A 14356-nucleotide genomic window follows, 5' to 3' on the forward strand; every position below is an offset into this window, starting at 1 on the left:
AGGATACTTGGCTAGATGGACCATTGGTCTGACCTATTATGGCCATTCTCATGTTTTTCTTCTCTGTCTTCTAAGACTCTGTGATAAAATTGATCAACTCAATCTGTTGGATACTTTTACCATTAGAATCAGCCAAAGTGGAGGAAGGATGGTTCACTGGTTATGGTGTGAGGCTGGGATTTGGGAGACCAAGGTTCAATTTTTCCTGCTTTGCCACAGACTTCCTGTGTTACCTTGAGCAAGTCACTTAGTCTCTCTGAGCCTCAGAACCCCATTTGTAAAATTAAAATAATAGGTCCCTATCTCACAAAAATATTCCAAAGATAAATACATTAAAAATTATGAGCCACTCACATACTGTGGCCATGGGGGCCACAGGACAATAATACAAATAAAAATAAATAAATAAATAAATAAGTGCATAAAACAGAGAGGTAGCCAAAGGCAAGTGATACAGATCTCCCTAATTCACAGAATTAAAATACCTGATAAAATGTAATCGCCATGAAGACTTTGTCTACAGTTAAAACATGTTGTAAACATTTCCCAGCAATGCTAATGCCAGTTCAGCTGCAACAATATTGGAAACAGTTTTAGTGTTAGGATACCTGGGGATACCCAGGTAACTTAAGCCAAATAAATTAAAGTGAAATGCACTAGTTAAAGTGCATTAAACCCATGTGGATGCTCTCATTTCAGAAACAGAGTGGTATTCATTCAGTTTAGCTTAATTCACTTACTTTAAATTCACATCTTTTGTTAATTTGGCATCACTTTCTTGAGTATCCCCAAGTGGGAAAGCTCTTGGTGTGGCCACTGGCTGCTGCAGGTGTTATTAACACTATATCATTTAACCCTGCTCAGAAAAGTCCTACTCAATATGTTATTACAAATATGTTGGTAGTAGCTGGTGCCCTGACTAGAACAGAATACCCAGTGGTACCAAACTGATGGAAGTGCACGGGTTTTATCAACTGGGGGAAAAGTTTAGAAAATGTTGCTACTGTAGTAGACCTCATAAAAAGCCTTGGAAGAGTCAAACAACATTTGGATTCTGCTGAGCAGGATTCCTGTAAGAAATGCTGGCCTGATCAGTGAAGTCAACTGAAAGAGTTAACTCTGCTCTGTGAGACACCATGAGGGAAAAACATATGGAAAAAACCTAATGTGTCTTTTAAAAAAATCAATTTTATCTCATCATCATCATCACTCCCATAACCGCACTGGTCGCTGAGGCACCATCATTGATGAGCAATCAACCAATTGTCTCCATCCCAAACGATTGTGTGTCAGTGCTTGAGTCTCCATGAAGTCCATTCCTGTCCACTCTTTTAAGTTGTCAATCCATCTCTTCTTCTATCTACCTCTTATCCTCTTCTCCTGTACCGTTCCTTGGAGAATGATCTTGGATAATCCAGATGATCTTGTTACATGGCCGTACCACTTCAGCTTGCACTTCTTCATGGTCGTCAGGAGGTCTTTATATGACCCAGCACATTGAGTGATGATGTTGCAGACCTGTTCATTAGTGACATGGTCAAAGTAGCAGATGCCCAGGATTTTACAGAAGTATCTCAAACTCTACTACCTGTATTTTCCGTTCAAGTTCTGCCATAAGGGTCCATGTCTCACACGCACACAGAAAAATGGAGATGACCAATTCAGTAGCAGTTTCAGTTTTGATTCCAGGGAGATGTTCTTATGCCTCCAATTGGCTTTAACATTGCCACTGCTGCTGTTATAGTTTGCGCAGTTCTTGCCAGAATTTCTACCTTGAATCCTTCATCAGTGATGATTGCCCTCAAATACTTCAACTATTTCACTATCTCCAGCTCTTGTCCACTGACAGTGATGTGTGAGCTGATCCTGTCATGTTCGTTTGTCATCAGCTTGGTTTTCTCTGTACTAATTTACATGCCGTATTTTGCGGAGGTTTCATCCAATCATTTCACAAGGTTGGCAAGTTCATGGGGAGGGATAGCTCAGTGGTTTGAGCATTGGCCTGCTAAACTCAGGGTTGTGAGTTCAATCCTTGCGGAGGCCACTTAGGAATCTGGGGCAAAAATTGGTCCTGCTAGTGAAGGCAGGGGGCTGGACTAGATGACCTTGCAAGGTCCCTTCCAGTTCTAGGAGATTGGTATATCTCCAATTATTACCTTATTATTACCTATCTTCACTGCCTGCCAAGTCGTCAATATCATCAGCGAACCAAAGATTTAAGATTGTTCGCCCCCCAGTGCTGACTGTGCATATGTGATCTTCTAGGGCATCAGTCATTATGCACTCCGAGTAGATGTTGAACAGTGTGGGCGAAAGAAGGCAGCCTTGCTGGACTCCAACAGTGGTGCAAAACTACTCTCTTATTGTGTCATTGATGAGAACTGCACTGCTGGCCTTGGCATACAGTTGTTTAATGGTAAGAATAAGCTTACAACCAACAGTGCATTTCTTCGTGGTTGCCCAGAGAGCTTCATGCCATGCTCTGTCAAACTCCTTCTTGAAGTCAATAAAGACGTGGTAGATATCCTGCTGGTGTTGTAAGTACTTCTCACATAGAACATGAAGGTTGAAAATCTGTTACGTGATACTTCTTCCAGCATGAAAGCCAGCCTGTTCTTCAGCGATGACAGTCTCCGCTTGTAGCGTCAATCTTTTCAATATGACTTTCAACATCACTTTGCTGGGATGGCTAAATAAGCTCATGATCTGGTAATTTTGACACAATTTCAGATTGCCTTTCTTTGGCAGAGTGATGATTAGTGACTGTGTCCATGTGGAGGGCCACTCATCTAGTCTAGGACAAACACTAAAATGTCTTAATTATACCAGAACTAGAGACTTTCTTTTGATTTATTCTGTGAAAGGGGTGGATTTTGGGGGCTTAACCAATGGGTTAGGTCAACTGCAGTGAACTGACAGAGCTTGCAGCCAGGAGTACTGGGAATCAGTGAATGACTAAAACAGAAGTGAAATTTAGGAAGATGCAGAGGAAGATGCAGGGTCTGATGCCAGGTTCAGCGAGACCTTGCTACACTTTAACTATGAAATTCCTGGGTTTGTAATGCTTGAGACAGTTACAACATCCCTGTAATGTTTCTTACCCTAAAGTTACAGATATATACTTTCCTGCTTAACTCCACTTTAGCATAGTTTTTACATTTCAATAAATAACAACACCCATAATGATGACAATGACAATACAAGTTAATATAAGGAAAGAATCTCATCAGCTGGCTTTGGTAATGTAACTCAAGGGAGTGGAGTTTCAGAGTTTTCTCACATTAAAATCCCATGCTGATTTTAAAAAAAATTATATCACTGCATCTATTAACAAAACTGAAAATGTGTTAATTATATTCCATGTTTCAAACATTTCATATTCCTAATCAAAGTGCAGAAGAGTATACTGAAATTAATAAGTCCATATGGCAATACATGAATATGATTTAAAGTATCACTGCAGCTGATGACTGAGAAAGTAACCCTTTTAGTAGCTATAATCCTGAAACATTGTACTGAAGAATTAAAATCCATAGTTATCAGTCTCCCCATTCTTGCAATTCTTCCTTAATAAACTGGTGTTTCAGTTGTAGCATGAATTTCTCCCTAAAGTAGTTTCAGCTCACTTTGTGAATGAATTGTGAGGCTGATGACCTTCTACCCAAATACCCCCTCTTTCCTCAAAATATGTTTGTAAAAGTACCATCATGTTTTTCTTGCCTGACATATTGCCCCTCAGAAGGACAAAGGCACTCATTGGAAGTGGATAAGGCCCGAACACAGAATCTCCTGTTTCCAAAGCCACTATCATTCATTGTCTAACAACATTTAAATTCAGACTGATTATCAATGATAGGTTAGGAAAACAGGGGCGGCTCTAGCTTTTTTGCCGCCCCAAGCACAGCAGTCAGGCAGCCCTCGGCGGCTTGCCTGTGGGAGGTCCCCGGTGCCGCGGATTCAGTGGCTTGCCTGTGGGAGGTCCGCCGGTCCCACGGCTTTGGCATACCAGCCGCCGAATTGCCGCAAAATCCGCGGGACTGGAAGACCTCCCACAGGCAAGCCACTGAAGGCTGACTGACTGCCGCCCTCGCAGGGACTGGCAAGGCATCCCCCGCGGCTTGCCGCCCCAGGCACATGCTTGGAGCGCTGGTGCCTGGAGCCGCCGCTGTAGAAAAGACAAAAAAGCATCAGACAGTGAGTAGGTAAATTATCAACATACCACTTTTTTGTTTAAGTTTAATAAATTACTGCCACACAAAGGCAAAATAAAGAGTTAAACTTAATTGTATTAAAACTCATCCTAAATAAAGATTCAGGAATAATAATCAGTTTCAAATCAGAAAAACAACTTAAAAGAAAAAAATACAGAAAAACTATTATAAAATTAACAGTTTTGGTTTAAGATATGGCTTCATACACAAATTATTTTCTCTGAAAACAGTGCCTACTTGTAATCTTTTATTCTTATTCTAGGAGAGTTTTCTTTTTTAAGTTTTAAACTGCTGTCATGGTTAAAAAGAAGTTACAACAAAGACACTATAATACATAAAATGGTTCACCTTTAATTCACAAAATAAATATAAATAGGGAATTTTGAGTATAATTAGCAATGAAATATTGCAATATATTTGATGACTATGGTGGGGTGTTGTGTTTTTTTGTTTACAGCAGAGACAATGAGGAATATCAACAGGCTTCTCAGTACACATCCTTTCTAAACCTACGACCACCTTCTAGATCAGAAGTGGGCAAACTATGGCACGCGGGCCACATCCAGCCCATGGGACCATCCTGCCCAGCCCCTGAGCTCCTGGCTGGGGACCTAGTCCCTGGCCCCTCCTCTGCTGTCCCACCTCCCCCGTAGCCATGCCACCGCGCAGGCCCCCCTCCAGCCCGCCGCTCCCGCTGGGCAGCGTGGGGAGTGCAGCTGGCTCTGGCCAGGTGTCGTGGCTGCAAGCTCCTGCTGCTGGTAAGGGGGCGGGGAGCGGGTGGGTTGGGTAAGGGAGCGGGGGGTACTGGGGGGCAGTCAGGGAGGAGGGGGCTGTTGGATGGGGTGGAGGTTCTGGGTGGGTGGTCAGTGAATGAGGAACAGGGAGGGTTGAGAGTGGGAGTCCCAGGGGGCCTGTCAGGGGACAGGGATGTGGATAGGGGTGGGGAGGGCAGTCGGGGACAGGGAGCAGGGGGGGCTGGATAAGGGGGTCAGATCCCGGGGGGCAGTTAGGGGCAGGGTGGCTCCCGGGAGGGGGTGGTCAGGGGACGAAGAGCAGAGGATGATTGGATAGGGAGTGGGAATCCTGGGGTGGCTGTCAAGGGGCAGGGTTGTAGATAGGGGTCAGGGCAGTCAGGGGTCAGGGACCAGTGGGTTTGGATAGGGGGCAGGGGTCCCAGGAGAGGGCGGTCAGGGGACAAGGAGCAAGGGGTGTTGGATGGTTTAGAGGTTCGGGGGAGGGGGAGAAGTGGGAGGGGGTGGAGGCCAGGCTGTTTGGGGAGGCACAGTCTTCCCTACCCAGCCCTCCATACAGTTGCGCAACCCCAATGTGGCCCTCAGGCCAAAAAGTTTGCCCACCCCTGATCTAGATATTTGAGTACCAAAGACCAAAATCATCTATTCCAACCTCCTATAATATACAGAACAGCTCCTGCTAAATATTAATAAGTTCTTTATCCAAGTATTTCTAAATTTTAATTATTCCTAAAAACAATTTTTTTACTTTAGTCTAATTTTATGTTTTTGCTCCTCGTTCACATTCCCTTCATAACCCTGATTAATTCCTTCCTCTTCCCAATCTTCATTCCTTTGAGATATTTGTAGACTGTTTTGTGCACACTTATGCTATTTCCTAAATAAATGCTCAATTGTTCCATCGTATGTTCAATTTTTTTCTGCATAATTGTTTAAGTAAACCAAATTCCTAACCGTAAGTCAATAGTTTACTGGAGTGCCAGAAGAGCTAATGTGACTCCAATCTAACTGTCCTTGATTATCCTCTCCCTCATAATAGGCAGACTACAACTTAATGAAAACCGTTAGTTTTAATCACAATACCTTTTTGTACAGCTATAGGGAATTGTTGAAGCCTCCAAATTGACATGCAATCAATTTTCATTACAAGCTTTTTCTTTCGCTGTTTTTCCCGCTTCAAAGCTTCTTCAGCCTCTTTACCTTCAGCTTCTAGTCGCTTAATCAGCTCAATGACCTCTGATAACACTGCTTCTGTTTCCTGCTTTAAGGTTAAAGTCCTGCTGTTTTAAAATACATTTTTAAAAGTTACATATAAAACTACATATATATATATATATGTTTACACACACACACACACACACACCCCTACCTTCAGCTAAGTTCTCAACATAAAGTTGTCCTATTCACATATACCAAAGTATACACCAGGGATCCGCAACCTTTGGCACGCAGCCCGTCAGGAAAATCTGCTACCAGGACAGTTTGTTTACCTGCAGCGTCCGCAGGTTTGGCCATGGTTCATCATTCATCGTTCCAGGCCAATGGGGGCTGTGGGAAGCGGCGCAGGCTGAGGGATGTGCTGGCCGCTGCTTCCCGCAGCCCCCATTGGCCTGGAATGGTGAACCGCAGCCAGTGGGAGCTGCGATCGCCGAACCTGCGGATGCTACAGGTAAACAAACTGTCCGGCCCGCCAGCCGATTTCCCTGACAGGCCGCGTGCCAAAGATTGCCAATCCCTAGTATACACAATTACTTGCAACACAAAACTGGCACTTTCAATAGTATTTTCCCCTAAGAACTTAAGAACATAGGAATGGCCATACTGGGTCAGACCAAAGATCCATCCAGCCCAGTATCCCATCTGCTGACAGTGGCCAATGCCAGTTGTCCCAGAGGAAGTAAACCTAACAGGTAATGAGCAAGTGATCTCCCTCCTGCCATCCATCTCGACTGTCTGACAAACAGCAGCTAGGGACACCATTCCTTACCAATCCTGGCTAACAGCCATTAATGGACTTAACCTCCATGAATTTATCTAGTTCTCTCTTAAACCCTGTTATAGTCCTAGTCTTCACAACCTCCTCAGGCAAGGAGTTCCACAGGTTGACTGTGCGCTGTGTGAAGAACTTCCTTTTATTTGTTTTAAACCTGCTGCCCATTAATTTCATTTGGTGGCCCCTAGTTCTTATATTAAGGGAACAAGTAAAATAACTTTTCCTTATTCACTTTCTCCACACCACTCATGATTTTATATACCTCTATCATATCCCCACTTAGTTTCCTCTTTTCCAAGCTGAAAAGTCCTAGCCTTCTTAATCTCTCCTCATATGGGACCCATTCCAAACCCCTAATCATTTTAGTTGCCCTTCTCTAAACCTTTTCTAATGCCAGTATATCTTTTTTGAGTTGAGGAGACCACATCTGTGGGCGTACCATGGATTTATATAAGGGCAATAATATATTCTCAGTCTTATTCTCTATCCCCTTTTTAATGATTCCTAACATCCTGTTTGCTTTTTTGACCGCCTCTGCACACTGCGTGGACATCTTCAGAGAACTATCCACGATGACTCCAAGATCTTTTTCCTGACTCGGTGTAGCTAAATTAGCCCCCATCATATTGTATGTATAGTTGGGGTTATTTTTCCCAATGTACATTACTTTACATTTATCCACATTAAATGTCATTTGCCATTTTGTTGCCCAATCACCTAGTTTTGTGATATCTTTTTGAAGTTCTTCACAGTTTGCTTTGGTCTTAGCTATCTTGAGCAGTTTAGTATTGTCTGCAAATTTTGCCACCTCACTGTTTACCCCTTTCTCCAGATCATTTGAGTTGATAGGATTGGTCCTTGGACTGACCCTTGGGGAACACCACTAGATACCCCTCTCCATTCTGAAAATTTACCATTTATTCCTACCCTTTGTTCTCTGTCTTTTAACCAGCTTTCAATCCATTGAAGGCTCTTCCCTCTTATTTCATGACAATTTAATTTAAGTAAGAGTGTTTGGTGAGGGACCTTGTCAAAGGCTTTCTGGAAATCTAAGTACACTATGTCCACTGGATCCCCCTTATCTACATGTTTGTTGACCCCTTCAAAGAACTCTAATAGATTAGTAAGACATGATTTCCCTTTACAGAAACCATGTTGACTTTTGCCCAACAATTTCTGTTCTTCTATGTGTCTGACAATTCTCTTCTTTACAATTGTTTCAGCTTATTTGCTCGGTACTGACGTTAGACTTACCGGTCTGTAATTGCTGGGATTACCTCTAGAGACCTTTTTAAATATTGGTGTTACATTAGCTATCTTCCAGTCATTGGGTACAGAAGCCGATTTAAAGGACAGGTTACAAACCATAGTTAATAGTTCCGCAATTTCACATTTGAGTTCTTTCATAACTCTTGGGTGAATACCATCTGGTCTCGGTGACTTGTTACTGTTAAGTTTATCAATTAATTCCAAAACCTTCTCTAATGACACTTCAATCTGTGACAATTCCTCACATTTGTCACCTACAAAGAACGGCTCAGGTTTGGGAATCTCCCTAACACCCTCAGCCATGAAGACTAAAGCAAAGAATTCATTTAGTTTCTCCGCAATGACTTTACCATCTTTAAGTGCTCCTTTTTTATCTCTATACCCTCACTTTATTTCTGATACAGAGTATAGTAAATGTATAGTAAAATGGCTGATGACATAAGCTCTCATTTGCTTATGGGGATACTATCCAGAGAGGAGTACAACTGCAAAATTCTTCCAGATTCCTTTAATGTACTTTTTCTTGCTGAGAAAGTACCTTATTAAAACATCTGTACCCCGATAAAACTCAATGGGGTCTCAATATCATTATCTACCATGAGCATTTAGACTTAGTCAAAATTCCACTCTGTGAAAAGCTGCTACAAGACATGCTTCAAGCACTAAGGATAAATTATTTCCATAAAAGAATCTCTGAGGTCAAGGTCTGCTGTTCTGATTTATACACCTACAGTAACTCCTCAATTAATGCTGTAGTTATGTTCCTGAAAAATGCAACTTTATGCAAAATGATGTTAAGTGAATCCAATTTCCCCATAAGAATTAATGTAAATGGGGGAGGGGTTTAGGTTCCAGGAAAAAAAATTTTCCCAACCAAAAGACATTATATACATATAAAGTATAAGTTTTAAACAATTTTAAACAAACAGTTTAATATTGTACACAGCAATGAATGATTGTAAAGCTTGGTTGAGGTGGTGGAGTAAGAGGGTGGAATATTTCCCACGGAATGCCTTTCTGCTAAATGATGAGCCCTCAAGGGTTAATACGCTGTTGTTAATGTAGCCTCACGCTCTACAGGGCAGCATGGACTGAGGCAAGAGAGAGGAAACACAATAGATGCAGGGGAGTAGCTACAAACACTTCCCTGCAAAAACTGAACAAGATGATGAACCCACGCTATCCAGCTGGAGTGCACCATTCCCTCCTCTGACAGCTGCACAGGTGCTGACTTTCCAAAGTGCTGGTGGGTGCGTGCATGAATGAGAGAGACGTGCATTGCCCATTTAAGTACGCTGACTGCACTTCAAGTACGTTGCCCTTTTAAGCAGATCAGCCAGTTCAGACAGGAAGCAACAGCTTCCTGCAAGCTCCCCCTCCTTTGTGTCCCCGAGCCCTGTAACTGTCCCCTCCTCCGCTTTGTGGATAGGGGGTAAGGAGCAGGGGGCAGGAACAGGGGGACATCCTGACATCATCACCTCTCTGCCCCCCTCACCCAGCAAGCAGGAAGCTTCCAGGAGCACCTCCAAGGCAAAGGGCAGGTCAGGAGCAGCACCGCAGTGTGGGGAGAGTGACTTGAACTGCTGCTGGGTAGCTGCTGAGCCACATACCTTACAGGGAATTTAGGGGAGCTGATGGGTCGGGGGCTGCTGGCCCCCCCGGGTTCTAATCCCCCGAGGAGGGGCTGCTCTTCCAGAGAATCCTGCAAGCAGTGGACAAAGCAGGCAGCTGCCAAACAACCTTATAAGGGAGCATTGCACAACTTTAAACAAGCATGTTCCCTAATTGATCAGAAAGGTAACAATGAAACAACGTTAAGTGAGGAGTTACTGCACCTAAAAATATTAAAATGTTTTAAACTACAGTCTTAAGGGCTTCAGCTGGGCCTCCCATTATACACCTACAATTTAAGGGTAGAAGGGACCACCAGATCATCTAGTCAACCTCCTATACAACACAAGCCACTAAACACAACCCAGGCATTTCCATACCAGCAGAATTAGACCAAATTATTACCGCCCACAGGAGACCAAACTATTGTGTGCAGCAGGCTTAAAAAAGTCAAAAAATTGCAAGCACAGAAAGGGAGGCCACATCTTAAAATCTGGTGTGAAAGCCTTGCCTTACTGACGTCAATGGGCGTTTTGCCACTGACTTCAGTGGAGCCAGGATTTCACCTCTGCCCCTTAATATTTATTGAGAAGTTATGTAATTGGCTTCCTTTTGATAAATGGAAAGTCAAAGTTGTTTTATTTTTAAATCAAACTTTAAAAGGTATGTACTGAATATTGTTTTTAATTGCATGAATTGTAAAAGAGCCTCAGCCTTTTTGTCAAGACAACTGTATGAATGCATTGTATTATTATTACTATTATAATTTGTGTCCACAGGTGCCAAGCAAAAAAGGCTTCTAGAATTTTCAGCAGCCACAGAGGCTATTTTTGGCTGGTTCAGACCCTAAATGCCTAAAATGCAGTAGAGGTTTAACCACAGAAATGAAAGCTGTCTCGGCATAGAGCAATTTTTGAGACTATGATTTATCAGTGCTTAATATGCTATTGTGTTTTAGTTCTCCACCTTGCAAATCAGGAAGATATTTACATTTTAAAAATGTGTTTATATTAGGTATATTGCAATCATTGTTACAACTTTGAAAATTATGTCACAGAAGGAAAAACAAATTTACTAGTAAAATTCTGTCATTCAGAACAAACACCTTGAAACATCTTTACCTTCACAATACATCCCAATATCTTTATCATCCAACTTAGAGGAGTTTGATAACCAGATATCTTCACTATTTCAGTGCTGTCCATATCTGAAATCCTATGTGTACAGACAACTGTCAGTAACAAGTTTGTCGTTCAAAATGGTTTACTACATATTAAACAGACACTGACAAATAAATATTGCCTTTTAGGACACAAATTAACTTGTTCCATTTTTTAAAAAGGAAGGCACTGCTCTTTGGGGAAGAGTGAGCCTTAGGGAAAAATGCAGGTAAATACACTGCCTGATTCAGATGAAACTGAGAGACCACCTTGGATAAAAGGTCTTTTCTTTGGAAAACTGAGTGTAAGCTCAACTAGCAGGGCCTGCAAGTCTTCTTGCTGAAGTGATGGCTATCAGGAACGCAGTTTTCTGAGACAGGGGGCAGTGACAGGATGCAACTGAGGGCCCATCAGAGCCACCAGAACTGTGTTTAGGTCCCACAAGGGAACCACTTCTCGGACCAGAGGATGTAAGCAGAGAATCCGCTTCAGAAATTTCATCATCATGGTATTAGAAAAAACAAACTTCCCTTGAATGGGTGGAGGTGGGGTGGAATGCTGATATTGCCACCACATGCACTCTCAGCAAACTGAGTACAAGGCCCAGTTTCTGAAGATTTAACAGGTAATCCAAGATGTCCTGGATGGAAGCCTCTGTCAGTTGTGTCCCACCAGGACCTCACCAAGAACCTCTTCCATTTCTCTAAATAAGCCATCCTAGTGGAAGACTTCCTACTTGTGAGTAGGACTTGTCAGACAGCCTCCGAACACTTCTCTTCCTCTTCATTTAGCCATGCAGTAGCCATGCTGTGAAGTTCAGGGAACTGATCACAGGATGCAGGGTGCAGCCATTTTTCTCACAAGGAGAGAATCTTTTGTCTCTCACGGGTTCCCACATCTCCTTCTAAATGGAAAAGCACCAGGTTTAAGATGGATTCCAGTACCAGGTGACATGGTCACATGTCCTGTGAGACCCCAAGCCTCCATTATTCCTGGGCTGACTCACATGAACACAAGAAGACTTGTAAGTAAACAGAGCCATTTACAACCAATTGTCCTAGTCAATGGGAGCCATCAAGATTCCAAGCCACTACTAATGGCTCACACGTTGCATAATTACAACAGGACTTCACAGTAATACTTCATATTTCTAGCTTCAGATACAAGAATGATACATTCATACAAATAGGATGAACACACTCAGTAGATTATAAGCTTTGTAGTAACACCTTACAAGAGACCTTTTGCAGAAAGCATATTCCAGTTACATTATATTCACACCCATAAGCATATTTCCATAAACATATGGAGTGCAACGTCACAGTGGGGACAAGTATAGATCTTCCTGCCCAGAAGAGCCAACCACTTGCAGTCTCTGCCCTTGTGGGCAGACTTGAACTCACCCTGCTGAGCTCTGTTGTTTACCACTGTTATGACCAGGGAATTCGGGGCCAGGTGAAAAGAGAACCCCTCAAATCCTTGCATGGGAACAAAGTAGTGATTTTCAATGCACTTAGCTACCAGTATACCACAGCCAGTGTACTCCACAGAGCTCTCGCTGGCTCAAGTAGCACATCACTGAACAGGAGCGTCACTCTTCCAGGGATGGCAGGCTGTAAAATGTCCACCCGTCTGTGCATGTTCTCTTGAAGAAACTCCACCTGGATGCCTAGGAATGTGGCTACGCTGCATAAAAAGCCCTCTGGAATAGAGGGGGAGGACGAACCAGGCAGCACGACATCATCCAGCAATGAGGAAGAAGGTCTCAGCTAAGCCAAACTGACTCTCACCCATGGGAAGACATCCCAGGAGGGAGGACTCCAGCAGCTCTGCAGGGAGGAAGTCCACCCATACCTGGGCTTGCAGCTGATCTGAAACCACTGCCGTTGACCTGATGGGTGACTTCAGCATCTAATGGGATGAAGAGCGGGATCTCTGTGAATTCATCAGGGGATGAGGAGCAGGAAGATCATCAGACTCTTGGAACTCATCAGAGGATGCAGAGCGGGAAGATGATGATCCCAACTCGGAATCAAAAGTGTCCCAGGATCTCAGCAGCATGGGCGGAGCAATGCCTGAGGGAGCCAACAGGCAGTCTGATTCATCTGTCACCTAGAACCAGGCAGGAATTGGTGCCCCAATGAAGGAAGTACCCTTAGTACAGAGCATGCCATTGCTGCAGGCAGTGTCCGTCACAGCATAAACAGGGTACCCGAGCACCAAAATACATCAATATCAAGGATGGCAAAAGCTGCCCTGGGAGCACCTACAGCATTTAATGCAGTGAGGCTGAAGAGGGTCCGGTGCCAAGGTCCTCCCCAACCGCTTCTGGTACTGGCTCCATTTCCACCACAGGGAGGGGAGATCTGGATGCAGTGTTTTCAGACACAAGGGTTCAGTGGCTCACTCCATCAGAGGGCTATAGGTGCCATAGCCCTGAGAAAGTCCTGGATGAAGAGTGAGGTTGGTACCAAAAGGCAGAGTAGGTCTGCGGCTGCTTGGTACACTGGCAGCATGGAAGCAGTCGGTACCGGCATCTCCCTTATCAGTACTGGACTCAATGGATGCCTGGAGGCCTGAAGTGGAGTAGATGGTACAGGATTTCTGCCTTTCCCATTCAGTTCCAGGAAAGGGTCAGTGGTACCAGTGCCATCCCAAGTGTCGGAACCGGTCGCATGCCAATCTGCACTTTTCCTGGGGGAGGCAGAGTTCTCTCACAACCTGGAATGGTACCAACTGGTCTTCTGAGACCTCTTTCTCGGATCCTCTGTCTCTTCAGCAAGGCACCTGCCCCAGAACAAAAGGCAGCAGTGCTCTCCGAGCCTGAGGGTGATCTTCAACCCAAGAAAGGCCTCAGTACCAGATCAGACCACACAGTCTTTTCAAGCAGGTGCAGGACCTGAGTCTTCTTTTTAAACAATTTACAGATCAATCAATGCTCCTTAAGGTGGGCCTCGCTAAAGCAAAGCAAGCACCTAGTATGGAGGTCGCTGTTGGAGATCATCCCTCCACAAAATGGACTATGTTTAAACCCTGGTGAAGGCATCACTGAGGAACACTATCTACTGATTACTATCTAATACTAACCATCTAACTGTACACAAGAAACTAGATTAAGACTGAATACAAAGTTGTGAGACTACAACCACACAGAGCTCCTACTCCAGCCACAGGCGGTGAGAAGGAACTGAGAGGAGTCAGGGCACTGCTGCCTCATAAAGCTAAGGGAGGGACCACAGCCATGAGGTGCTAGTGATGCCCCTCTACAAGTACTGTTAGGCATAAGTCTCCAGCTCCAGTGAGCTTGGCGCGCACACACCTAAGTGGAATACACATCGGCATCCACTCAAAGTTGAATTT

At 43.8% G+C, this 14356-nt stretch overlaps 1 protein-coding gene across 22 annotated transcripts in view; it reads right to left on the reverse strand.

Moving 5' to 3' along the window:
• CCDC178 (coiled-coil domain containing 178) overlaps positions 1–14356 on the reverse strand; it is a 350640-nt gene that overhangs the window by 301910 nt on the left and 34374 nt on the right. For 19 of the 22 annotated variants that reach the window (XM_039524821.1, XM_039524819.1, XM_039524815.1 and 16 more), the window contains exon 5: positions 6047–6243. In XM_039524821.1, coding sequence (XP_039380755.1) covers positions 6047–6243 — 197 coding nt within the window. Of the gene's footprint in view, positions 1–6046; positions 6244–10957; positions 11008–14356 lie in introns of those variants that run through there. The other 3 variants (XM_039524827.1, XM_039524816.1, XM_039524829.1) reach the window with 3 other exon arrangements.

This window comes from Mauremys reevesii, linkage group 2, assembly GCF_016161935.1.
Source record: "Mauremys reevesii isolate NIE-2019 linkage group 2, ASM1616193v1, whole genome shotgun sequence".
Lineage (NCBI taxonomy): Eukaryota > Metazoa > Chordata > Testudines > Geoemydidae > Mauremys > Mauremys reevesii.